The sequence below is a fragment of the Ahaetulla prasina genome, chromosome 1, assembly GCF_028640845.1.
Source record: "Ahaetulla prasina isolate Xishuangbanna chromosome 1, ASM2864084v1, whole genome shotgun sequence".
NCBI classification, from domain to species: Eukaryota; Metazoa; Chordata; class Lepidosauria; order Squamata; family Colubridae; genus Ahaetulla; species Ahaetulla prasina.
This window is the reverse complement of record NC_080539.1, coordinates 87,961,160-87,988,555: the sequence shown is the minus strand read 5'-3', so window position 1 is coordinate 87,988,555 and position 27,396 is coordinate 87,961,160. Positions and strand designations below refer to the sequence as shown.

Sequence of the window (27,396 nt, the reverse complement as noted above, 5' to 3'; positions counted from 1 at the left end):
ATTTGAGGATATATCATTTCTTTCTTTACAGAAATGGAGATAAAACCATCTACTTTCGTAATGGGCAAAAGGAGATCCAAACTGCTGGGTCTAAAAGAAGAGAGTACCCTGATGGTACGATAAAGACTGTGTATGCTAATGGCCAGTGGAAAACCAAAAACGTTGCCGAACAGGTCCAAATGCAGAATGACAAGGAAGCGCTTATTCTGGACGAATGACTCATTCCCCTAAATGGTGGCCTCACAACTCTTGCTGATTGCAAGGGTCCGAAAACTTCTGCCAGCGTTAATTTCCCCCTCAAAAGCCTTCTGCCAGCGTTAAAATTCAAAATGTAAGCTATACAAATAATATATGGATTGCTGCAAATTAATGTAAACAGTGGCATAATCAGCATTTTTTTTTTAAAAAGAAACACCTTATAGCAGGGGTCTCCAACCTTGTCAACTTTAAGATTTGTGGACTTCAACTCCCAGAATTCATCAGCCGCAAAGCTGGAAGTTGAAGTCCACAGGTCTTAAAGTTGACAAGGTTGGAGACCCCTGCCTTATAGGGATGTTTAATGTGAATTTATTTTTGAAAGATTGGTGAAAAAAAATGTTCCCATTTACCTGAAGTGGAAAGGAATTCTGGAATCATGGGGAAAGCCTGCAGACCCTATTAGTTTTCGTTTGAGCTGTGAGGAGTTGTGAGGAAGAATGAAGAACCTCTATAAGTCAGGGTTTGTTGAATTAGTCATAACTGACTGGATTCATACAAGTAATATGGTATATTCTAAATGGAGTGGCATGATGCCCTGGAAGTGGAACTCTCCCCTCACAAGCTGGAGGCTGTGAGTTTGATCCTAGGTAGCGGCAGATATTTCTCTCTTTGGGCACAATGAATCTGCTGTGAACTCTGCAGAGGCATCAGGAAGGGCATCCAGCTGTAAATGCTCAGTTCCTGTCAGTTGCCTCAAGTCCACTCCAATGCAAGGGATTACAGGATCATTTTAAAAAAACACAGTATATTCTAATTAATCAGTCACAAAGACCTCTAGCATGTGAAACACATTGTGGTGATGTCAGAAATATGACACCGATACAATAAGATCATCACACATAGCTCTATCCAGAAGCCTGATGGAAATCCATAAGCTGTAGTGTTTTGGGTGAAGGTGTTGCAAATCTTTTGTCATTTATTGCACTCCTGTGTGCATCATCAAAATTTTTAACATGCAAGTTTGAATGCTTGTACTCAGCTATAGCCTTTTGTATGTAGCAAAGGAAAATTGTTTTCTTTTTTAATGTAAACTATTTTTTCTAAAATATCACCACTTTTGAGCTGATCAAGGTTACCTTCCCAGGATCTGAGTTTTGAGATTTCTGTCATTAGCTGAGCCATTATTTGTTAAGCCAGGGTTTGTTGAATTAGTCATAACTGACTGGATTCTCACAACATTCCAAGCCATAAACAGTGATTTACAAATCACAATGAGATCAAGCTAAAATTCATACTGTATTGTTTGTGTGCAACCAGGCCAGAAAATACATCTTTCAGCCAGGGAGACTGGGGCAATGCCTCTTAAAACTTGTGAAAAGGCAGCAATAAGAATAGATATTTTTGGAGCTAGAAGGGCTAGTAGTTCGATGGAAATGACAACACACACCAATCAAGTAGTTGCTGAACGAAAAAGCTGTTTTGTGTGCAACAGGAAGAAAAAGTCATCCTTGACTTACCATCGTTCAAAGCGACCGTTCAAAGATGAATGGCACAAAAAAAAATGAGTTACAACCCGTCTTTGCACTTATGACTGTCATAGGATCCTCACAGTCATGCGATCAAAATTTGGGTGCTTGTAGCATCCCTGGGTCTTTCAATTGCCATTTGACACCTTCCCAGCCAGCTTCCGATGAGCAAAGTCAATGGGGGAAGTTGAACTCTCCTAATAACTTCATGATTCACTTAACACTTGCTGCAGGGGTGAAATCCAGCAGGTTTTGACAGGTTCTGGAGAACCGGTAGCGGAAATTTTGAGTAGTTCGGAGAACCAGCAAATACCACTTCTGGCTGGTACCCAGAGTGGGGTGGGAATGGGGATTTTGCAATATCCTTCCCCCAGGAGTGGGGTGGGAATGGAAATTTTGCAGTATCCTTCCCCTGCCATGCCCACCAAGCCACACCGTGCCCACCAAGCCACGCCACAGAACTGGTAGTAAAAAAATTTGGATTTCACCACTGACTTGCTGGGATTCATTTAAGTGTGGCAAAAAAATATTGTATAACCAGGCACAACTGACTTACCAACTGCCTTGCCTAGCAATGGAAATTCTGTCCTGGTGGTGTTACACATCAAGGTCTATCTATAGTTTTTACCCTCCCCTCTTTCCAAAAGGGAGGGGCTGAGTTGGCAGAGCTCTGTTCAGGAAATTATGTAGTATATTGGAGCTCCCTAGAAATCTACAAGTAGATAGGATGTCAGCCTTGGAGGCCATCTTTTTCTTGAATTCTTCAGGGCTGCCACATTTAGTGCTGTGGGAAACTGGGAGGGGGAAATAGCATGGAGTTGCAGGTTATCTAGCCCAAATAACATTCCTTTCTCAGAGAGTCAAGGACATTCAGCCCTGCGCCTGGAGTGGCGTCACTGGGAGGCATCTCCAGTTGGGACGGTGCATTGATTGGACCATGTGATGGACACGTGGGTGCAGGGGAAGGGTGTTGGACTTTCTTTTGGGTGGGGAAAACCTGGAAGCTTTCAGATTCAGGTTTTCCCAGATTGACAATATGACATCTTTAATAAAATGGAACTTTGAGGAACTGCTAGCCTTGGAGTCTTCTTTTGTTGCAGATGTTACTTGGAACCCTGACATAGGACTCCAATAGTGTTTTACGGTAATATTATGAGCTTTCATTTCATACTCAGCTTGCAAGTGCCATATATGAAAATAAACCCTATATTACAGAAATGCCATGTGCTCCAGTGAAATGAAATCTGGATAAACATTTGCATCCAGATAGGTTTCACTCTTCAGGAGTGCATACCCATAATATTTTTTCAGCTGTGTGGAGAAATTCAGGTACTAAGATGTGTAAATTTCAGGAGCTCTGTGTCCGGATCTCCCTGTCACTCAACTGTCTTTTTATTTGTTTCCCTGATATACATCTTTTTCCAATTTGGTGATTTTTAGAAATGTTGGAGTATAATGTGTATTATCCAGTGGTGAAATCCAAATTTTTTTACTACCGGTTCTGTGGCCGTGGCTTGGTGGGTGTGGCTTGGTGGGCGTGACAGGGGAAGGATACTGCAAAATCTCCATTCCCATCCCACTGTGGGGCCAGCCAGAGGTGGTATTTGCTGGTTCTCCGAACTACTCAAAATTTCCACTGCCAGTTCTCCAGAACCTGTCAGAACCTGCTGGATTTCACCCCTGGTATTATCTCTGTTCACATGGCTAAGAATTGTCGGTTTGTAGTCCAAGTCATATAGAGGATGCTGAGTTTGGGAAGGCTCCCCTGGTGTCATATCTTGTTTTTGGATCCTGTGTCAGTCCTTCAGTGACAGGATGAATGTGTGGATGAGCATGTCTATGTTAGACCACAGAAAAGACTTCTGTATTTTTGACATGTTCATGGGAAACGGGCTATTTGACCTTCTGTTTTCACTTTTGTAATTTTGATGCTAAACTTAAATGCAAATTGAAAGTGGCCAAAAGTCTTTTTACAATTAGACAATGATATGTTAGTACAACCGATACATTGCTTGTTTGTATTGTTTACTGATTCAAATGCCATAATCTGAATAAATTGGTTAATATTTTATCTCTCTTGTTTCCATTATTTGCATAAATATAGTAATATTTTGAAGGAGATCATTGCAAATTTTCCAATGTTTGCACTTATATTGAGAAGAGAATTGTTTCAAAGGAAGAAAAAGGGAAGAAAATTTGGAAGTGTATAGGAGAGACTTCCAAGATTTCCCTCCTGCTTGATGTGTTGGATTCTACTGATTTTATTGTCTGAGAAAGATAGGCCTTGGTTTGACACATCTGGTGGGCACCATGTTGAGGAAGTCTAGTATAGCAATGGCACACATTATATTTTTGTCATCAGCTTTCAAACTCTTTCATCAAAAAGAGTATAGAATTGCTCAAACCATTTGTCTACTCATTAACTAAAGCTTTATTTAATTTTTGAGGTTCTGGTTGTAATTCTTTACTCATTAATTTATGAATTTCCTGTATTACACTTTTGACATTCATTCCGTTCTTCGACGCTTCAAGTGCTGCATCATTGAAAGGAAATATAAGGATAAAATCACCTACACGGGGGAATGGCCGTCTGTCTTTATCTGAGAGAAAATAAGGAGGAATAGTTGGCTTGTGGGTGTAGAACTCTAGTGAGTTAAACCAATGCGTGGACTGCACAGATTCACATAGCGAATAACTAGTTCTTAACATCTGTCTGCTTTTGGATAATGGCTTTGATTGGATAGGCGTTTGGGGCATGTGCATCTTTTCACGTAATTGTGAAGTCAACGTTTTACGAGGGGATGCACTAGCTGTTCTGCCGTAGGTGGGTGTTCTTTTATTGATCTGCAAATAAGACGGAGAAGGAGAAGTTGTTGCTGATTTGATTCCTTTTCCACAAGCCAGGAAATCCAGTGGAACCTCTGACTGGGTTGTCAGCATATATTGTGATCGGCTGAAACACGAAAGCCTCCGATTGGTCCCTCTGCTTTTTCTTAGAGTATCAGCTTCCTTGTAGTTCAGTAAGTCGACAATGTCATGGAGCAGCTTCCTTTTGACAATGACATCACTGGTACAATCTAAACGCAAGCCTGGGCTGTGGTTTACTTCCAGAAGCCAGGGTTTCATTTTCTCATCAACCAAAATGTCAAACCCGAAGAGCTCAAAGCAGTTGGAAGTGAATGGTACTGAAGTGGTGATGGTCAACAAAGTTAGAATGACTATATGGTTGATTCTTTTCCACAAGAGCAGGTCATCAAAATTGCAGCTCCGTAAATAGGCCCGAAATCTGCTAAAAGTCCATTTGCATCCAGAGCCAATGACTTCTTTGTCCTTTCTGTATGATGGTCCAAACTTGTTGATGCTTGTGTTTGTCAAATGAACATAAATGTTGTCAAGGGAACTAAGGTCAAACTTCTCTGTTGCAAACCTCACCAGTCCTTCTTCGTATATATAAATTGTAAGGGGGTAAAAACTTGTAACGCAAACATAAATACGGAGGTCCCATTTGTATCCGGAAATAAGCAAAGGGTTACTGATATACTTTTGCACAATTACCATGCAGTCATAAACAAAATCCTTAATGTCTTGAAAAATGAGGATGCCTCTCCCGCGAGACCTATCAACTGGCTTGCAAATCCAGTAACTCAGCTTTTTCCCTGGTATTTGCCTCTCCTTGGAGTACTCAGTTATAAATTTTATATAGTCATTGGGCATGATGAAAGCCACTGGACTGAACTCATAAAGGGTGGTTCCATAAATTCCCTTCATGCGTTTCAGATGTCTTGCCAAATAATCTTTCCGAGTGATTCTGATGGTTTCTGGATGGTGATTGAGCCTCTGCCATGGTTTGATATTCTGGTGTTCTGTCATCCGGAAAGGGCAATTCCTCCAGTACAAGTTCCAGTCTTCGTTATCTTGCTCATGCTCATCATATTCAATCCAACCACGTTCCAATAAAATTTCACGAACTAGTGAAGGTACGCTAGCATGGAGTCGGAACACTAGTGGCCTGGTGGTGCCTCCAGGCTCAACTTGTTTTGCTGTTGTGGAACTCTTACTTCCTAAAAAATTAATAGGGGCAAATAGCAGGGCAGAAACAATTCATTCAATTGATGTGAATGATGATATCACAAAAGAAATGCTATTGCTATCTATTGCTAGCTCATATTTTCTAGGCTGGGGGTCTGCCATCTTGGCAACGTTAAGACTTGTGGATTTCAACTCCCAGAATTCCTCAGCTGGCTGAGAGTTAAAAGTCCACAAGTCTTGAAAATGGCCAGGTTTGGAGCCCCTGTTCTAGGCTAAAAAATAATAATAGATGCTCTATAAACTAATCTCAGGACAAATTCTCTCAATCCAGATAATAAAGAAATAACCTGTATCTTTAAGTTAATTAGGAATATAGGAAACAATTTGACAATCTTCTTTGGGAATAAGGGAAGCAGAACAAATTGTGAGCAACTTAAGTCCACGTTTTGTTCTTAAACTCTGATTTTTTTCCCCAGCCTATCCGACTTTAATTGGATAATTGAAACACGAGACATATTTATAAACCAGGTCACTTATTTAGATTTCTCTCCTAGCTGTCTGTGCCAAAAGAAAGTCCAAATATCTTACTGTTGTTACAATGTATGAACTCTATTAATTGAAATCAAAAGAATACCTTGTCCAGCATTCTAATATATAGTCAGCATTCAATAGAGTTAGCCAAATGCCTACAAACAGGATATGTTTTCATTAGGGCCATTCTGTTAGTATTCCCCAGAGGCTAGTATTAAGAGGCCCACTGCTCCTAATCCTGTTAAGTATCATATGCCTATCATGACCAGAAACCATGAATAATAACAATAACTTTTGATTTAAGAACCTGAATCACAAGCTCTAGTTGTCTTCCTCAAGTTTGTAATTCCGTGCTTCACACTGATATACAGGCAGTCCTCGCTTAATGACCACAATTTGGATTGACAATTCCATTGCTAAGCAACATGATTCTTAAATGAGACACCACCTGGCTGCAATTTTGAGTGTACTGCCAGCTTCTTCATTGACTCTGTAGGAAGCCAGATCATGAAATCATGAGGGCACCATGGCAGTTGTAAGTGTGAGGGCCTGTGATAAAATCACCTTTTCAATATTCTTGTAATTTCAGATAGTTGTTAAACAGTTGCTCATTAAGTGAGGACTACTTGTGCCTATATTAGAATAGAATAGAATAGAATTTTATTGGCCAAGTGTGATTGGACACACAAGGAATTTGTCTTGGTGCATATGCTCTCATTATTGTTCAGAGAACACTTTTCTTAACTAAATACTATTGCTGTATTTTGAATAATGATTCCTATTGACTAGTTCATTAAAAGCAATCTCTCTTTTTTTTGCCATAATTTCTCATTGTGTCCTATAAATTTATTTGACTCGATGCCCATAATTCCCAGCCGTACTTACTGGAATTTGGGGTCAGCGACATTGAGAACTAAAGTTTGCCTGGGCATGAATGTTGAACATGTCAATAAGCACATCAAGTCCCTTTTGGTAGCAAATGCAAAAGCCAAGTGAAAGGCAGGAAGAAGAAACCCAGAATTTAAAACTCCAGAGAATGTGGCTTCCTCTGTTGACAGAAAGCAACAAGCTGAGTAAAGTGGCTTCATCTTGGCTGACAGGTCAAGTTGAGAGTCTGCTAATTATGGAAGCCCAATACAACCAGAAGGGAAGATTACAACAAGGCCGTGATAGCTCAGGCTGTTAGAAGCCTGTTATTAGAACACAGCAGCCTGCAATCACTGCAGGTTCAAGCCCGGCCCGAGGTTGACTCAGCCTTCCATCCTTTATAAGGTAGGTAGAATGAGGACCCAGATTGTTGGGGGGGCAATAAGTTGACTTTGTAAAATATACAAATAGAATGAGACTATTGCCTTATACACTGTAAGCCGCCCTGAGTCTTCGGAGAAGGGCGGGATATAATTGTAAAAAAAAAAAAAAACAAGATAGGGAAGATTTATTTTTATCGATTGCTATAATCTACCCTTGATTTAAACTGCAATCTGAGTCATAACTGTTACATCCAGTGATATTATCCGAAGAGTGAAGTTTGCTCTAAGGGTGCACCTGTATTACATAGTGAAGTTTCTATTATTAAAATATTCCAGTAGTATTTACTACTGGTTGTCAGAGCATGTGCAGCGGCCTACTGTAGGTTATCCAACAGCAAAACAAACATCTCTACCAATTTTTACATTTGCTCTTGGAATCCTCATGGTTTAAAGTGCTTGCAACTGATCCTTGCCTGTTTACTCAAATCACATATATGTTCAACTGAGTTCATAATTGTAAGAATTCCTACCTAAGCCTAGAATTGGAACTTTAGGATAACGTGTCAGCAGGCTGATTGGTATCTTTCAGTCGTATCTGCCAGAGCTAGATTAACGCATGATGACTCCGCTCAGCTAAAATAAATCCATTTATATGTGTAGTATCTAGGCCAGTTTTCCTGTTACTATATAGGTAATCCTTGCTTGATCACCATTCCTTTAGCAACCATTTGAAGTTACAACAGTGCTGAATGAGGAAACTTATGGCCAGTCCTTGAAGTTGCAACAGCACCACAACTATTACAAAACTTGCAGCGTCCTGCAGTTATGCGAACACCATTTGTGACATTTCACTACCGGCTTCCAACAGCAAAACCAATGAGGAAGAGAAGCAAGAATTTGCTAATGGCAACTGCATGACGTTTTGTCTAACCCAGGGGTGTCAAACTCACATTGTCACGTCGTCGTCACGTGACGTATAGGGACTTTTCCTCCCTTTGCTAAACCGGCCATGGGTGTGGCCAGTGTGTGATGCATCCGGCCCGTGGGCTGGGAGTTTGACAGCCCTGGTCTAACCACTCATGAGATTCACCTAACAATCCACAACTGAAGCTGCAGTGACATCATACTTTATTACCATGCTGCTTAACAACAGATTTGCTGATCTCAATTACCGTTATTAACTGAGGACTACCTGTCCATTTACATTACATACAAAACAGATGCTCTTTCTATGGGGATAACTTGGTTGTTATGTTTATTTGTGTCAAATTTGTTTGACAGAAATGAAATGATAAAACTAAATAAATCAAAAATACCTTTCCTTGGGCTTCTTGGTTCAGCAGGATTTTCAGTACTGTAAATATGTAAAAGTAAATGATTATCTGTTAGTATCTGATAGTAAAATAATGTGTGACATATTCAGATCAGCCTAGTAAATGGGAATGACCTGGTATCTTATGGGGATTGAAAGAGCTTTATATCTAGTAGAGGTATATCTCTATTATATCTCTGCTCTGAATCAAATCTTAAAAAACAAAAACAACTTTATTAACAGTAATAAATAATTGACTAATTAGGTGTCATTAAATAGCTTTCAGCTCCCAAGGAGTACATGGATAGATTTTCTCCACAAACAACTATAGTACAAAAATCCAAAGGCAAAAAAATATTGGAATTTAATAAAGAGTTGGTTGGAAGAAATTTTGTTAATAAATATAGAAGTCAAACGGGAATTTTTCCTTTTGGGAATGACAGAGGGTAAATACAAGAAAGACACAAATTACCCTATTACGGCATATACTTACAGCGGCACGGATAGCTTTTGCTCAGAAGTAGAAAGAGAAAGATACCCCAACTGAAGAGGAAATACTGCTAAAATTTTTCAACTGTGCAGAAATGGATAGACTCACCTTGGAACTCAAGGATAAAAGTTTGTTTATAAGATAAAAGTATGTTTATATACTATATAATCTTTTTGCATGATACTTATATTGTTGTGACAAAATAAATAAATAAATAAATAAATAAATAAATAAATAAATAAATAAATAAATGTGAAATATTGTACTATAAAATCTGGGTAAAATTCTATGAATGGTTAGATAAAAGGAGGATAGCCAAGACAAATATGTAGTGTTAGACTAGAAATATATGCGTTATTATAGATAAATGGGTATGTGAATTATATGTATAATTGTATAGAAATAAGGTATAAATTATTATTATTATATTATGTGTAAATATCATATAAGGTTTAAGAAATAAATTATTATACTATCATTAGTTTATTATGTATTAGTTTAAAGTGTTGGAAGATGCTTGGAACCAGCGATGTCATATCTATGTCCAATGTTTTTAATTTTTATTTATTTTATTTATTTATTTATTTGATTTTTATACCGCCCTTCTCCCGAAGGACTCAGGGCGGTGTACAGGCAACAATAAAATACAAACACCACAGTATACAATTTAAAATGCAAGTTAAAAAACTTATTATAATTAGCCTAGCACTTTAAAATTTATAAAACCAAACCCCATTTAAAATTAGTAGAAAATTTAAAATTGATAAAATTTATGTAATTTAAAATTTAAAATGTAAAATTTAAAATTTAAGCCAGCCCCGCGCGAATAAAAAGGTATGTCTTCAGTTCGCGGCGGAAAAAAATTTAAAAATTAAAAAAAAACAATAGTACAAAAATCATTATAAAATTAATGAAAGTTCATAAATAACACAGCAATTCAAGATAGAGTAGAAATTAGTTAGCAATTAGCCCACTCTTTGGAATCCACTTAATTCCATTTGAGGTTACTAGATCAGCCTGGTATGTTTTCAATTGCTGAGGAGATGGCGATTTTTAAAAAATCTCACTGGGGCCAGTAAGCAGAGTTTGGCATTCACGTTTCTTATATTTCTGTTCTGGATTTCCCACATCACATTGGTAGTTCTGACAATGTGGTTACAAAGTCCTCTGTGCTGATCATTAATGCTTTCGTTTGTATTAAGTCTTGTTTTGCTTTGCCCTTTCCTGATCTTCTCCATCTAAATTTAGACTGTAAATTCCTTGGGGGGAAAAATACCGTCTTTTACTTAAGTCATGCCATAACCTCGTTTACTGACAGCAGGAGATGAAATGACCATTTCATTACAGGGCTGCTGACTTCTTTATTGATCCTTATTAGAACATTTTTCTTCATCCTGTGAAACTTTCACCCTTAAACTCTTTTTCATCTGACAGTTTCTGTAGTGAAATCAATGTCACTGCAGGGAAAAGAAGCGGGTTAAGTTATATTTCTCTGATGAATTGGAAAGACTCTACCATCACTATCACCAACAAAAATGTAGTTTTCAAAAATAGTTCTACATTTACAACCATAAAGATTGGACATCTTGTTGATAACCAAATCTTTCTTATCTATTTTTTTCTTCCTTCCTTCCTTCCTTCCTTCCTTCCTTCCTTCCTTCCTTCCTTCCTTCCTTCCTTCCTTCCTTCCCTCCCTCCCTCCCTCCCTCCCTCCCTCCTTCCTCTATCAATATCTATCTATCTATCTATCTATCTATCTATCTATCTATCTATCTATCTATCTATCTATCTATCTATTTATCTATGTATCTATTTCTACCATCTCCATTTTTAAAGAAATTATTGGATGGCTAAATATCAGCATTTTAGCTAGGAGACAATTATCTGTAAGGAAACATTGCAAACCATATTTCTTCCGTAGCTGTGCAAATTTTATCTTTTCCATGGCTGGAGTCTTCCTTTTCCCAGAGTGTCATCTTGACCATCTCATGCCAATCTGAAGCTTGCTTTCTTCCATTCTAATTGCCCACCTTTTGAGGAAAATCCACCTTTTGAATTTATTGTTTACAAGATCCCAATCGCCATAGAAACTCATGTTGTGGCTCAGGTTGCCCATTCCAACATTCTGTTTCCTTGTTCTTTTGTTCTTCTCAACAGAATATTCAGTGATAGTCCAATATCACTCACTGGATCATTGCCAAATCTCTATTATCTGTTTCTGACATACACTTGTGTAGAGTGGGCAACAAACACTATGTCATATTTGATTCCCACAGAGATATGAACAAAAATGGCAAAAGATCAAATTGAAATCTCTGTTGCATGTTTGTTTTACTTATGGTTATCTTTGCATTTAATTAAGCAGCTCTACTTAAGTAAGAGCCATGGTGGAGCCATGCGGTATTGCATTCTAACTCTGCTCACATTGTCAAGAGTTCGATTCCCTCAGTCCTGACCAGCTGAAAGTTGACTCGGCCTTCCATCCTTCTGAGGTCAGTAAAATGAGGACCCAGATTGTTGGGGGCAATTTGCTGACTCTGTAAACCGTTTAGAGAAGGCTGTAAAAACACTGTGAAACGGTATATAAGTCTAAGTGCGTTTGCTCTACTGTAATGCAGAATCTTTGATGTGGTGTCTAGCATTTGAAATAGTTGTTTATTAGCTGTAAACTTTAAGGTAAGCCGCAGTTTTAATTCCTTTGTTATTGTAAAAAGTCGCACCCTTCCCAGAAGAATGAAATATTTTGGGAAATATTAAAAAGGCAGAATACTATATTTCCCTAATGGAGAAACATGTTTTTTTTTTAGAGCCAGGAAGCAGCTCCAGGCTCCGTGCCCCCAAGCAGAAACTTTTAGAAATGCAGATTTGGTAATCCATTCAAGACAGGATGTTTTGAAACTCCCTGCAGCAAAGTCTGAACAAATGCAGAATGATAGGATTAGAAGCAGCCCCCTAACTCAAGATCCAAAAAAGGACAAAGCCATAGGAATTGCCCAACACCTTTCAGAACACAAGCCCCTTCAATGCATGACCCCAGAGCAGTCCAAACTTCACCTGGGAGCTCAGATAAACAATAAGACAAAGGCTGACCAGATTAGCTCAGACAAACACGTAGGATTTGCATTTCCTCTTTTGCCTATAGAGCCAGCTATGACCCCTACATAACCTCTACACAACCCAATAGGAATCTGACAACAGCCCATAGAACACGTGTTCTTGCGCAGAAACAGGAAGCTCAAGTACAAAGCCTAAAAGAAAGTATAAAAAAACTTCCTCTCAACTCCATTTTGTCAGCTGCACCAAAACCATTAAATGTTGGTGGTTCTGTTCATCATTAAACCATCTTTTCAATCAGCCTCCATGTTTCCAGTGTCTGTCTTCCATCTTGGAACTGAACCAGATATGAAGGTTCCAAGTAACACCACCAACGAAATAAGATTCCGAAGCTCGATGTTCCTCAAAGTTCCATCTTATTAGAGATGTCATATTGGCACATCTGGGAAAACCCGAATCTGAAAACTTCCAGGTTTTCCCCACCCATAGAAAAGTCCAAGTCCCTGCCCAGCACCCATATGTCCTACACATGGCCCAATCAATGTACCATCCCAACTGGAGAAGCCTCCCAGGCACACCCCTCCAGGTGCAGGGTGACCTCGACTCTCAGAGAAAGAAATGTTATTATGACTATATATTTCCCCTGCTCCATACAATCCCCCCCTCCCAGTTTCCCACATCACTAAATGTGGCAGGCCTGAAGATCCAATGCAAAGATGGCTTCCAGGCCTGACACCAGATGGAAATTTCTTCCAACAATATATTTATTTAGCCTTTTGTGCTACACATACAGCATAGTTCATTGTCCAGAAACTCCTTATGCATAGATAACTTCATTGCCATAGCTTCTTGATCTTGGACTGGAAGGCTTTCTAGTAAAAGATACTAAAAGATATGTCATCTGCCAACCTTTCAAACATAAGCCAGTCCTCTGGGAAGTAGGTAAATCCTTGTGCTCCCAAGCTTGCCTCCAGCAATTTAATTTCCAATTGGGGTTTTGTTTTTTGGGGGTGGGTGGGACTTACCCATTTTATTCCTGTTACTCTCAACTCGGTTTCTCTTCTGGAAGTGAGCTAAATTCTATACTTCTTTGGGAGTGGAAGGTTCACATACCTTTCCTCTTGGGTCAATTTGGATGATAGCGTCGGTGCTCTTGGGGCATAGCAATTATCCTCATGGTCTTCAGCACAACCCATCTGTCCAGCCTTGACTCAGGGAGAAGGCATCATTTCAATTTGCATCTCTACTTTGGTTGACTTTTTAAGGTTCAGGTGAAAATTCAGAAGCTATCAAAATAAGCATTAATAGCTGCTTCTTACCTGAATCTTACATGGAGCAAATAAGTCACAAAGATTCGAATAGTTGCCTAGCAATGTGAAACAGACACAAGCAAATATTGCCATCGTCACAAAAACCTTTAGCTACCCGTTCTTTAGCGCATTTACTTCCCTGTCTCAAGCAGGATCAGAGAGATCTCAGATGACCAATTCATTTGTCAGCTCTTGTTCTTGCTGGACCCATGCAAAGTTCATCAGTTAAGTTTTCTTAACAAGAGTAGAAACAAAAGTAGCTTGGAGCAGAGATATTTGCAGCCATTAAATGCCTAGAAGGATTGCTACAGAAGTTGATTAAAAAAAAGTTATTTTATTCTTTCTTTTCTTTTGGTATATTAATAGTAAACCTTTTTGTCTTTTTCAATTTTCAAATAATTCATTGTAATTTGCAATTTCGTAATGTTACTGTTTGATTTAGACCAGGAATAGTCAACCTTTTTATACCTACCGCCTATTTTTGTATCTCTGTTAGTAGTAAAATTTTCTAACCGCCCACTGGGTCGGGGGGAGATGCATGAGCTATTCTGGGACGAGGCGTTTTTGTTTGCGGTCACACTATAGCGCCATTTAGTTTCACTACGTAACGTGAACTAAACTTATGCACAGGCGATACAAATAATATTTTTTTAGAAATTTAAATTGTCATGGGGAATTTTATGAAAACCTAATGAAAATGTTTTTAAATAATGCTATGATTTTTTTTAAAAAAGTCAAATTAAAAAAAAAAAAGGAAAGTGCTTCAGTATTGGGCAAAACCCCTACCGCCCACCATGAAAGTTGGAACGCCCACTAGTGGGTGTATGGATATATCATTTACCCATCTTAAAAAATAAAAACAGAGGACATATGGATATATCATTGGTTCAGGTTTTCTTAGGCCTCACAGCCGGGAGAACTTGATTTGACCTTTTTCAGTGCTACATGACAGACATGATTTATAGTACCCATAGCATTGCTCCTTAAGTTTCTAGTTTTGCTTTCCCTGAGTCAGGTCCCTATTCCGCTGAACTTTCCCTGAGTTAGTTTTGCTTTCCCTGAGTTAGGTTTCTATTCAGGTAAAATGTATGATTTCCTGAAAACCACGTGGTATTTTGCTAATACGTATACTCTAAACGCTCGCTGATTGGTATTGGTAACTTTCTATATGCTAATTCCCTCCTTGCTGTAGTTACCCCTCCCTGCTAAAACTGCATAATAAAAGAGACTGTTGCGATCTAAAGGGGCAGAAGAACACAACAACCCCTTTCTTCGTGCTCTCTCATCTTGAAAAACTTCTGGTGTGGTGTCTTTTATTCGGCTTCTTTCGTCCTTGCGAGGACCTCCTAAATTGTCTCAGCGAGGGCTGAGACTCGTTCCTGCGGGAACCCAGGACAACATCAACAGGGAACCTTGGGTAACAAATACGTGTTGCAGACCAACAGCAACATCTGGGGGCTCGTCCTGTCCTGTTGAGTTGTCCAGAGGCGCGATCGTTGTCTAGCGGTGCGTCACCTTCACCCTCATTGCTTACCCGTCCGGACGCGACACGTGCACACGTAAGTAATGGGCTCCTCGAACTCGAAAGTCTCATCATTGCATAGGAATGAGCTTTACTCTCTGGTGAAGAAGGCTAATTGTTTGCAAAAAGTTAATGGCACCACTGTCTTTCTCTTTCCAAGAAATCTCTTACCTCTTTTCTAGTCTCCTACTGTCTCTGTAGCTGCCTCTGCTCCCCCCTGCAGACACAGCTCTTTCTCCTTCTGCAGCGTCTCCCCCCCCCTCCGGAGGATACAGACACGGCTGCAGGCACTCTTTCTGCTTTGGTTGCCCTTTCTTCTCTTTCTCTAAGAACTGAACCCCCGATATCGGCTTACCCTTTAAACCTCAATCCAGCAGGAGGAGGACAGCCGATACATGAAAACATCAATGTACGGGTGCTTAAAAATTTAAAAGAAGCTGTTACTTCCTACGGCATTCACTCTCCTTCAGTTCCTATGTCTGCTCATTCCTTTCCCTCCTCCTCCCTTTCCCCCCACTCTGAACCTTCAAAGCATATTGAGCTAGAAAGCGTATTGTACCAAATACCTGTTTCTTCCATCCCTGCTTTGAAAACTGCCTCCTTTCCCCTGCCTGCCTCCCTTCCCCCAGAGCACCCCTTCCTTTCCCCCATGGGTGCGATCGCTCAGATTAATCAGCAACTGATTTGGTTCAATTATTTCTCTATATCTGGAAACAATCTGGAAAAGGATTTGCTCACAGTGACTACATGGGAAAAATTGGGAACTTATTTCCATGAAAGTCCAAGAGCCCCTGTAAAATTCTGTACATCTGGCACATGATCTTGAATGCCTCATTTTACTTGCAGACGTCACTTAGATCAAAAATGACTTAAAAGGATCCACAATCACAGTCATGATTTAAACTGCTGAGTTTTCTCAGACAAGTTCCCCAGGTCTGTAAATGTTGTTTGATGATGTGTGTGCTTGTGTATGTATGTATGTGATCATTTTCAGACCTGCATAAGAATTGTAGAGATAATTGTGATGCTTGATTTGCATGGAATGTGTGTATGTGCAAAACTCATTGAGAAGGTGTGAAATTTCTGTGTTGTCTTTTGGATTTGCAAGAAATGTATGCATGTGTGAGAAATTGTCTCTGCATGTGTGTGTGTCCAGTGTGTGTGTCTTTATGTGTATCTGTCTGCATAAATTCCGTATGCAAGCAGCCAGGTACTTTTGGAAAAAAAAAATAAAACATTTTTTTTCCTTTTGCAAGCAAGTGAGTTACTTTTGGACATTTTTTTCTCTTCATATGCATGAGAGTGTCTTTGCAGTGAGTTACTTTTAACTTTTTTTCTCTGCCCTCTGGCTTATCTTAACTACTCCCCTTTGTTCCTTGTGTGCCAGGAAAAGGGTGGGCTCTGGGGGATAACCATTCACCCCCACTCCATTTTTTTTTCTCTCTTCTTTCTTGTCTGAGAAGGGAGGGACAATTAGGCTCTCTGGAAGCATTGCTTTTGCAAAGAGCTATGTAAAAACTATGCAGATATATTTTCTTTCTCACCATGAAAACAATTTTGATTTTACTTTTTAATCATGCATACAATTTTGATTTTGCTTTTAATTTTAATTTTTTATCTTTTCTGGAACTTTTTGAGGTTTAAACTGCCTGATTAAACCTGTACCTTTATAAATGTTTTCAAAGCACTGAGTTGACTAAAAATGTTTCATTTAGCTTTGTATTTTTGCAGCTGTTAACATACATCATAAGAGTTGGAGGGGACCCTTGGAGGTCTTCTAGTCCAACCCCCTGCCCAGGCAGGAAACCCTACAGCATTTCAGACACATGGCTATCTTCTTATGTATGGATGCATTTTTTTTAAGCGTAGATCTGTTTTTTGGAAAATGCACTCAGGTTTTCCACATAAACAGACTCACCTAAAGCTTCCGCCATGTTTTTCTTTTTTGAATCTGACTCAGTGTGCCCCTTATTTGCTGTTTGTATTGTTTTTTTCTTTTTTAGCAGCACAATATGTGCCCTGTTTTAGGAACTATTTCAGAGGTGAGTTAGAAAGTTATAGGATGTGATAAGTTAGAAGGTTACAGAATGTGAAGAGAGTTAAGAGGATACTAGTGCTGAGAAGGTTTTGAGTTAGAAAGTAAGACAGATGGTGATTTTGCTAAGAATGTGGTTTGTTTTGGAAGTTTTGATAGCATGGATTTGTTAGTGACCAACTTCCACACATGAATAAAAAGGGTGGGAGTTGGGTTTTTATTGATTGATTGTCTTTTTCTCTGTCTTCCACATAGTACCTTTCAACCTCATCTTAGACAGTCTATATGTTACTCAAATAGTAAAAACTATTTTTCAATCTTACTTGTCCCCTTCTCTTGATTCTAATCTCACTTCTCTTTTCACAACTTTACAGTCTCTCATTTACAAACGTACACATCCCTATTTTGTTACACATATACGTAGCTATCAACCTTTTCCTGGTTTTCTCCAGGAAGGGAACAATGTAGCAGACGCTGCGGCCTCTGCCTCCTCTCTTTTGACACTTTCTCCTGTCTCTCCTTGGGACAGTCACTCCTATTTTCATCAAAACAAAAAGGCGCTCATGAAACAATTTGGCTTCACGGCTGCTGAGGCATCTGATCATACAACAATGCCCTACCTGTAGCCGCCAAGGTAACTCTCTTCCGATGGGGGTCAACCCCAGAGGAACAGTGGCCTGTCAACTATGGCAAATGGATGTAACTCAATATCCATCATTTATACATATTCAGGTTTCATCATGGCAACCTTGCAAAAGGGGTGAAACCGCAAAACAAGTTATTAATCATTGTATTCGGACTTTCGTAACGTTGGGATGTCCAAAAATTCTAAAAACTGACAATGGACCAGCCTATACGAGCTCTGCCTTTGCACAATTTTGCCATCGCTGGTCAATAATCCATAAATTCGGCATTCCTTTCAATAGCCAGGGCCAGGCCATTACTCTTAAACAGGCCTTGGACAGACACTTGGGGTCAAAAGGCATCAGCCCCCCGACACTCCCGGCGTTGCAAAATGTATTAAATGTTTGCTTGTATTCATTGAATTTTCTTAATCTAACCGGATCTCCTGCCTCCACTGCTGCCTCGAGACATTTTTCCGCTCCTCCCCTCCCCTCTTCTCGTCCTCTGGTATATTATAGGCATCTTCCGGATCCAGCTTGGAAAGGTCCAGCTCAATTGATTACCTGGGGAAAAGGCTACGCTGCAGTTCAATTGCCTGATCGAGTCCTGTGGGTTCCGGCTCGCTGTGTTCGCCCCTGTCATCTCAATCAACCAAAAAAGAAAGATGAAGATCCTCCTGATCCTATCCCTGATCTCTCTTGCCTCTTCTGTCTCTAATGCCTCTTCCTCTCTTCCTAAATGTACATGAAAATTTCCCTTCTCTCTGCTACCCATTTCTCCTCTGGCGTATTTCGCTCCTTGCCCTCTTCCCACGTTTCTACCCCTGCAGCTCTCCGTTCGCAGCGCTCCTTATCCGGAGCACAGCAGAACCTGCATCGTCCCGCAAATTATACTTGGACTATTTTGGACTTCCAAGGAAGCGTCCTTCATTCCATCTCTAATCGAACTCTGTGGCCTTGGTTTCCTGCACTCTACTTTGACTTTGCTGAAATGCTGGTCGGCGCCCATGGATTTAAACATAAAACAAAATGTGATCCTTCCCCTCGGGACGTCTGGGCAATTGGTCCAGGCCTGTATATCTGCCCAGGACATCTTACTGATCTCTCCCACCTAGATGAATGTGGGACCATCTCTGATTGGTACTGCAAGTCCTGGCAATGTGTGTCAACCGGAAAGATTTGGTGGACTGCTCCCTATACTACTGACTATATCAAAGCTATACTAGGCCCTGATAACAATTTGCCTTGGAATTCCTGCACCAATTGGGCCTGCTGTGGCGTTCGCCTTAATCCTATGACTGTTACTTTTACATCTCATGGAAGGAGTCTTCCGATTACTGAATGGCTTAAAGGGAAAAGATGGGGGGGAAGGTCAAACGATAATTCGATTACAGACATCCAGGAAATATATTCATAATTCGTCTTACCATGTCCTTAGAAACATCCCCACCTGTGGGCCCAAACAAACAAGTCAATTCGCCTTTTACAGCCCTTGATTAAAAGCAACAATCCATTGGTGTCCTTGGTCTCCTCTGCGCATGATGCCCTTGTGGCAGCCGTACTTTCTAACAATGATAGTAGGTGTTGGCTGTGTCTGTCTTCTCAACCCCTTTTATGAGGCCATAGGTTCCGCCTACCTTTTACCAATAGCACCTCAGATACGGTTGCAGGTGGTCTAACTCTTCTATAACGGTATCCTCAATTGAAGGTCAAGGTTGTTGCCTTGGGTATGTACCCTCTAACTTTTCTCACTATTGTATCAATGCCTCCTCGGATGCCTATACTTCCTGCACAATATACTTGTCCAAAGAAAGGCTAGGACTTGACACTGGAGGGTGGACTATAACATACACTACTCTACCAACTGCAGAGCGTTCTCAATCCCACACGTGGTATCAGGGAATGTTCAATCTCTCTCCCTGGTTGACCACCCTCCTCTCTGCCCTAGCTGGTCCTCTGATTTTGTTGCTCCTTGCATGTACAATTGGCCCATGTGTCATGGGGAGAGTTCTAGCATTCTTGAAACAACGACTAAACAGTATTGGAGATGATGTCCTCTTGCTAAAGCACACTGTTGAAAATGAATATAAACAACCTCTTTTAGAATTAGCCTCTGAGGCTGATGAAGACTCTGAATCGGGAACCATTCCTTTGGAAAAGCGTACTGGCTCCCTGCGGGCTCTCCCGGAGGGGGGATCCACTGGGGATGTCATAGCTTTAGAAGAATATTACCCATCTTAAAAAATAAAAACAGAGGACATATGGATATATCATTTACCCATCTTAAAAAATAAAAACAGAGGACATATGGATATATCATTGGTTCAGGTTTTCTTAGGCCTCACAGCCGGGAGAACTTGATTTGACCTTTTTCAGTGCTACATGACAGACATGATTTATAGTACCCATAGCATTGCTCCTTAAGTTTCTAGTTTTGCTTTCCCTGAGTCAGGTCCCTATTCCGCTGAACTTTCCCTGAGTTAGTTTTGCTTTCCCTGAGTTAGGTTTCTATTCAGGTAAAATGTATGATTTCCTGAAAACCACGTGGTATTTTGCTAATACGTATACTCTAAACGCTCGCTGATTGGTATTGGTAACTTTCTATATGCTAATTCCCTCCTTGCTGTAGTTACCCCTCCCTGCTAAAACTGCATAATAAAAGAGACTGTTGCGATCTAAAGGGGCCAGAAGAACACAACAACCCCTCTTTTCGTGCTCTCTCATCTTAAGAAACTTCTGGTGTGGTGTCTTTTATTCGGCTTCTTTCGTCCTTGCGAGGACCCCCTAAATTGTCTCAGCGAGGGCTGAGACTCGTTCCTGCGGGAACCCAGGACAACATCAACAGGGAACCTTGGGTAACAAATACGTGTTGCAGACCAGCAGCAACATGGGTGGTAGGGACCAGGTTGACTACCACTGATTTAGACCATATCATTTGTTATTCCCAAGAGTTATATTCTGCATTTTTAAGAGTGACTTTGGGAAATCAAAGATTTAAAAAAGGGAAAAAAAATTGCGGAATTTGCTAAAGCACGTCTCCCAGATTAAGTGACATTCATATAGGCCAGTGATGATGAACCTTTTTGGCACAGAGTGCCCAAACCGGAACTCACGTACATATGCGTGTGCCGAAGCACCGGAAACCTGAAGACCAGCTAGCCAGCGTGCGCATACCTGTTTTTTGGCTGGTTTTTAGCCTGTTTTCAGGCCATTTTTCAGGCTGTTTTTTTGGCATTTTCAGGACATTTTTTCGGGCCAAAAATGGCCCTGAAAATGGCCCCAAAACAGCCTGAGTATTGGCCTGGAAAACGGCCTAAAATTGCCTGAAAAACAGCCTGTTATTTGGCAGTTTTCCAGGACATTTTCAGACTGTTTTCTGGTACTCTGGCGCCTGCGAAGAGCACCTGGTGATGGTGTGCATGCCCATAGAAAGGGCTCTGCATGCCACCTCTGGCACGTGTGCCCTAGGTTCGCCATCACAGATATAGGCAGTCCTTGACTTACAACAAGTCATTTAGTGTCCATTCAAAGTTGCAAAGACACTGAAAAAAAATGACTTATGGCCATTTTTCACACTTACGATCATTGCAGCATCCCTACGTTCATATGAACAAAATCCAGATGCTTGGCAATTGACTCCTATTTATGATGGCTGCAGTGTTCTAGGGCAGGGGTCTGCAAACTTGGCTCTTTTAAGACTTGTGGACTTCAACTCTTTGTGGATATTGTGGATAATATTGTGGACCTCAGCTTTGCTGGCTGAGGAACTCTGGGAGTTGAAGTCCACAAGTCTTAAAAGAGCCAAGTTTGCAGACCCCTGTCCAAGGGTCATGGGATTACCTTTTGTGAACTTCTGAAAAGCAAAGACAATGGGGAAGCCAGATTTAACTTGACTTAACTACCATGTTAATAACTTAATAGCTGCAGCGATTCACTTAACAACTGCGGCAAAAAAGGTTGTAAAATGGGACAAAACTGACTTAACCACTGTTTTGCATAGCAATGGAAATTTTAGGCTCAGTTGTGTTTGTATATCAAGAGCTACCTGTATAAAAGGTTGATTAGCAATGTCTAGCTGCCTGGTCACCAGAAAGAAGGAAAAAAGAATAATAATTAGGAAATCCTAACAATTTCCTAATTATCTTCAAAGGGAGGTCAGATGAGGTGTCTCTGCTGAGCTCCATTTTCCCCTGTTCCACACCTTGAAGGCACTCAATTGGCCAGAGTGGTTCAGCCAATAGAAACTAACTTCACAGTTCATTGGCTACTTGACGAGGAAGGACCTCCCCCCAATTTCAACTGGGCAAATGCTTCTTACGCACTGTGATAATTTCTATACTTTCTTTTACCGGGATCCATAAAGTAGTGTAGTTTTTATTTTTAATTTTAATTTTTAAAATAGTGCAATAAATAAAATTGCCTGAAAAACAGCCTGAGTATTGGCCTGGAAAACAGCCTAAAATTGCCTGAAAAACAGCCTGAGTATTGGCCTGGAAAACAGCCTAAAATTGCCTGAAAAACAGCCTGAGTATTGGCCTGGAAAACAGCCTAAAATTGCCTGAAAAACAGCCTGAGTATTGGCCTGGAAAACAGCCTAAAATTGCCTGAAAAACAGCCTGAGTATTGGCCTGGAAAACAGCCTAAAATTGCCTGAAAAACAGCCTGAGTATTGGCCTGGAAAACAGCCTAAAATTGCCTGAAAAACAGCCTGAGTATTGGCCTGGAAAACAGCCTAAAATTGCCTGAAAAACAGCCTGAGTATTGGCCTGGAAAACAGCCTAAAATTGCCTGAAAAACAGCCTGAGTATTGGCCTGGAAAACAGCCTAAAATTGCCTGAAAAACAGCCTGAGTATTGGCCTGGAAAACAGCCTAAAATTGCCTGAAAAACAGCCTGAGTATTGGCCTGGAAAACAGCCTAAAATTGCCTGAAAAACAGCCTGAGTATTGGCCTGGAAAACAGCCTAAAATTGCCTGAAAAACAGCCTGAGTATTGGCCTGGAAAACAGCCTAAAATTGCCTGAAAAACAGCCTGAGTATTGGCCTGGAAAACAGCCTAAAATTGCCTGAAAAACAGCCTGAGTATTGGCCTGGAAAACAGCCTAAAATTGCCTGAAAAACAGCCTGAGTATTGGCCTGGAAAACAGCCTAAAATTGCCTGAAAAACAGCCTGAGTATTGGCCTGGAAAACAGCCTAAAATTGCCTGAAAAACAGCCTGAGTATTGGCCTGGAAAACAGCCTAAAATTGCCTGAAAAACAGCCTGAGTATTGGCCTGGAAAACAGCCTAAAATTGCCTGAAAAACAGCCTGAGTATTGGCCTGGAAAACAGCCTAAAATTGCCTGAAAAACAGCCTGAGTATTGGCCTGGAAAACAGCCTAAAATTGCCTGAAAAACAGCCTGAGTATTGGCCTGGAAAACAGCCTAAAATTGCCTGAAAAACAGCCTGAGTATTGGCCTGGAAAACAGCCTAAAATTGCCTGAAAAACAGCCTGAGTATTGGCCTGGAAAACAGCCTAAAATTGCCTGAAAAACAGCCTGAGTATTGGCCTGGAAAACAGCCTAAAATTGCCTGAAAAACAGCCTGAGTATTGGCCTGGAAAACAGCCTAAAATTGCCTGAAAAACAGCCTGAGTATTGGCCTGGAAAACAGCCTAAAATTGCCTGAAAAACAGCCTGAGTATTGGCCTGGAAAACAGCCTAAAATTGCCTGAAAAACAGCCTGAGTATTGGCCTGGAAAACAGCCTAAAATTGCCTGAAAAACAGCCTGAGTATTGGCCTGGAAAACAGCCTAAAATTGCCTGAAAAACAGCCTGTTATTTGGCAGTTTTCCAGGACATTTTCAGACTGCTTTCTGGTGCTCTGGCGCCTGCGAAGAGCACCTGGTGATGGTGTGCATGCCCATAGAAAGGGCTCTGCATGCCACCTCTGGCACGTGTGCCCTAGGTTCGCCATCACAGATATAGGCAGTCCTTGACTTACAACAAGTCACTTAGTGTCCATTCAAAGTTGCAAAGACACTGAAAAAAATGACTTATGGCCATTTTTCACACTTACGATCATTGCAGCATCCCTACGTTCATATGAACAAAATCCAGATGCTTGGCAATTGACTCGTATTTATGATGGCTGCAGTGTCCTAGGGCAGGGGTCTGCAAACTTGGCTCTTTTAAGACTTGTGGACTTCAACTCTTTGTGGATATTGTGGATAATATTGTGGACCTCAGCTTTGCTGGCTGAGGAACTCTGGGAGTTGAAGTCCACAAGTCTTAAAAGAGCCAAGTTTGCAGACCCCTGTCCAAGGGTCATGTGATTACCTTTTGTGAACTTCTGAAAAGCAAAGACAATGGGGAAGCCAGATTTAACTTGACTTAACTACCATGTTAATAACTTAATAGCTGCAATGATTCACTTAACAACTGTGGCAAAAAAGGTTGTAAAATGGGACAAAACTGACTTAACCACTGTTATGCATAGCAATGGAAATTTTAGGCTCAATTGGGTTTGTATATCAAGAACTACCTGTATAAAAGGTTGATTAGCAATGTCTAGCTGCCTGGTCACCAGAAAGAAGGAAAAAAGAATAATAATTAGGAAATCCTAACAATTTCCTAATTATCTTCAAAGGGAGGTCAGATGAGGTGTCTCTGCTGAGCTCCATTTTCCCCTGTTCCACACCTTGAAGGCACTCAATTGGCCAGAGTGGTTCAGCCAATAGAAACTAACTTCACAGTTCATTGGCTACTTGACGAGGAAGGACCTCCCCCCAATTTCAACTGGGCAAATGCTTCTTACGCACTGTGATAATTTCTATACTTCCTTTTACCGGGATCCATGAAGTAGTACAGTTTTTATTTTTAATTTTAATTTTTAAAATAGTGCAATAGACAAAAAAAATCACCAGCAGAGAAAAAGGGTAGAGATTATACAATTAAAAAAAGAATCACCAGCAGAGAAAAAGGGTAGAGATTATACAATTAAAAAAAAAATCACCAGCAGAGAAAAAGGGTAGAGATTATACAATTAAAAAAAGAAAGAAAGTAAGTCTAGGAATATTTTATTGATTTTGAAAAAACCCCCCACATTTTTTTTAAAAAAATAGATAAAATGAAAATCAGTGCTATATTTGTTGACTATTTATCCAGCAATTCAGGTGGCCTACACAGGACTCCATCCTCTGATTTGTTCCCCATAACAACCATCCTATGAAGTGGGTTGGGCTTAGTCTGTACGAGGAAAGTTCATAATACTGCACAGTCTTATCACAAAAGAAGAATCCAAAAAATCCTACGCACGTTGTTATAGCAGTGCCTCGAGCCCTCTCATGGCCATCATTCAGGCCCTTCTCTGTTGTCTGGTAAATATCCTTATGCAAGCTTTGATCTATGTAGAAAAGGGTTCTAAATACATAGATTTTCTTGTAGAAATCTTTTCTACATAGATTTTCTTGTAGAAATCTTTTCTACATAGATTTTCTTGTAGAAATCTTTTCTACATAGATTTTCTTGTAGAAATCTTTTCTACATAGATTTTCTTGTAGAAATCTTTTCTACATAGATTTTCTTGTAGAAATCTTTTCTACATAGATTTTCTTGTAGAAATCTTTTCTACATAGATTTTCTTGTAGAAATCTTTTCTACATAGATTTTCTTGTAGAAATTTTTTCTACATAGATTTCCTTACTTAGAGATTGGTTGACTGAGCATTTTGCTGTGATATGATTGGCTCCTGGTTAGCGGTGTGAGGTGTTCTAGAAGACACTTTGGATTCCAGGTATTCGACTGCTCCATATAAGACCATTGCCACGATCAGTACAGTTACTAGAATATACAGTTTGATGGAGACGCTTAAGAAGGTGCTGTAGCCAAAGGCTATGACAAAGCCCAATGACTCCCACAAGCGGTAATTTGCAAAGGCTGCCTCTTTGTGCTTCTCAAATAAAATTCCATAGAGAGCTATAAAAACAAAGAGAGAGAGAATGATATCAGATAATCATTATGACATCAGCTCAGATTTATGTCTTCTTAAACAACAGTTGTCACCTATTTCAAACAAAGGTGATTCTGCATTAAAATCTTTTATTATACCTCCCCTTTTGTATCAAGTATTTGCAGGGCACTCTGTTATAGATTGGGATACCTTTTATGGCTGCAGGGAAGCAGTGTTCTGATCACATTAAACTCTTTGGCTCCCATATCTTTGCTCTGAATGGCAAACCTTTTTTATTTTATTTATTTTGTCAAGCATGTATTTTATGACAAATTCAAATGTAAACATAATTATAAATACATGTAAAGGATACGAATAAAATAAAACATAAGGACAGGGACGGTAGGCATGCTGGTGCGCTTATGCACGCCTTTTACAGACCTCTTAAGAATGGGTGATACCTTGTCTGATTGGCCAGAGTGGTTCAGCCAATAGAAACTAACTTCACAGTTCATTGGCTACTTGACGAGGAAGGACCTCCCCAATTTCAACTGGGCAAATGCTTCTACGCACTGTGATAATTTCTATACTTTCTTTTACGGGATCCATAAAGTAGTGTAGTTTTATTTTTAATTTTAATTTTAATTTTAATTTTAATTTTAATTTTAATTTTAATTTTTAAAATAGTGCAATAAATAAAAAAAAAATCACCAGCAGAGAAAAAGGGTAGAGATTATACAATTAAAAAAAAAATCACCAGCAGAGAAAAAGGGTAGAGATTATACAATTAAAAAAAAAATCACCAGCAGAGAAAAAGGGTAGAGATTATACAATTAAAAAAAAAATCACCAGCAGAGAAAAAGGGTAGAGATTATACAATTAAAAAGAAAGAAAGTAAGTCTAGGAATATTTTATTGATTTTGAAAACCCCCACATTTTTAAAAAATAGATAAAATGAAAATCAGTGCTATATTTGTTGACTATTTATCCAGCAATTCAGGTGGCCTACACAGGACTCCATCCTCTGATTTGTTCCCCATAACAACCATCCTATGAAGTGGGTTGGGCTTAGTCTGTACGAGGAAAGTTCATAATACTGCACAGTCTTATCACAAAAGAAGAATCCAAAAAATCCTACGCACGTTGTTATAGCAGTGCCTCGAGCCCTCTCATGGCCATCATTCAGGCCCTTCTCTGTTGTCTGGTAAATATCCTTATGCAAGCTTTGATCTATGTAGAAAAGGGTTCTAAATACATAGATTTTCTTGTAGAAATCTTTTCTACATAGATTTTCTTGTAGAAATCTTTTCTACATAGATTTTCTTGTAGAAATCTTTTCTACATAGATTTTCTTGTAGAAATCTTTTCTACATAGATTTTCTTGTAGAAATCTTTTCTACATAGATTTTCTTGTAGAAATCTTTTCTACATAGATTTTCTTGTAGAAATCTTTTCTACATAGATTTTCTTGTAAAAATCTTTTCTTAGTGAGCACCCAGGAGCCAAGAGCTGACCTTTTCCGACTGCGAGGTTCCCCCGCCTCGCAGGAATGGCCCTCCGGGTTATCGATGGCCGGCCTTAACGAGGG

General features: G+C 39.8%; 2 protein-coding genes across 3 annotated transcripts in view; one reads left to right on the top strand and one right to left on the bottom strand.

Moving 5' to 3' along the window:
* The window catches only part of LOC131190514 (centromere protein J-like), a 28,637-nt gene extending 28,276 nt beyond the window's left edge, over positions 1–361 (top strand). For both annotated transcript variants that reach the window (XM_058167861.1, XM_058167853.1), the window contains exon 14: positions 32–361. In XM_058167861.1, the coding sequence (XP_058023844.1) occupies positions 32–218 (187 nt within the window). In that variant the 3' untranslated portion in view covers positions 219–361. The remainder of the gene's footprint in view (positions 1–31) is intronic.
* A 3,775-nt stretch (positions 362–4,136) lies between these two features.
* Positions 4,137–26,857, bottom strand: TTLL2 (tubulin tyrosine ligase like 2). Its single transcript, XM_058171585.1, has 5 exons — positions 26,818–26,857; positions 25,701–25,834; positions 13,710–13,756; positions 8,851–8,888; positions 4,137–5,785 (listed from the first exon to the last, which is right to left on the bottom strand). Exons 1-5 carry the CDS (start codon positions 26,855–26,857, stop codon positions 4,137–4,139), a joined length of 1,908 nt encoding a protein of 635 aa, XP_058027568.1.
* Positions 26,858–27,396: the final 539 nt, after the last annotated feature.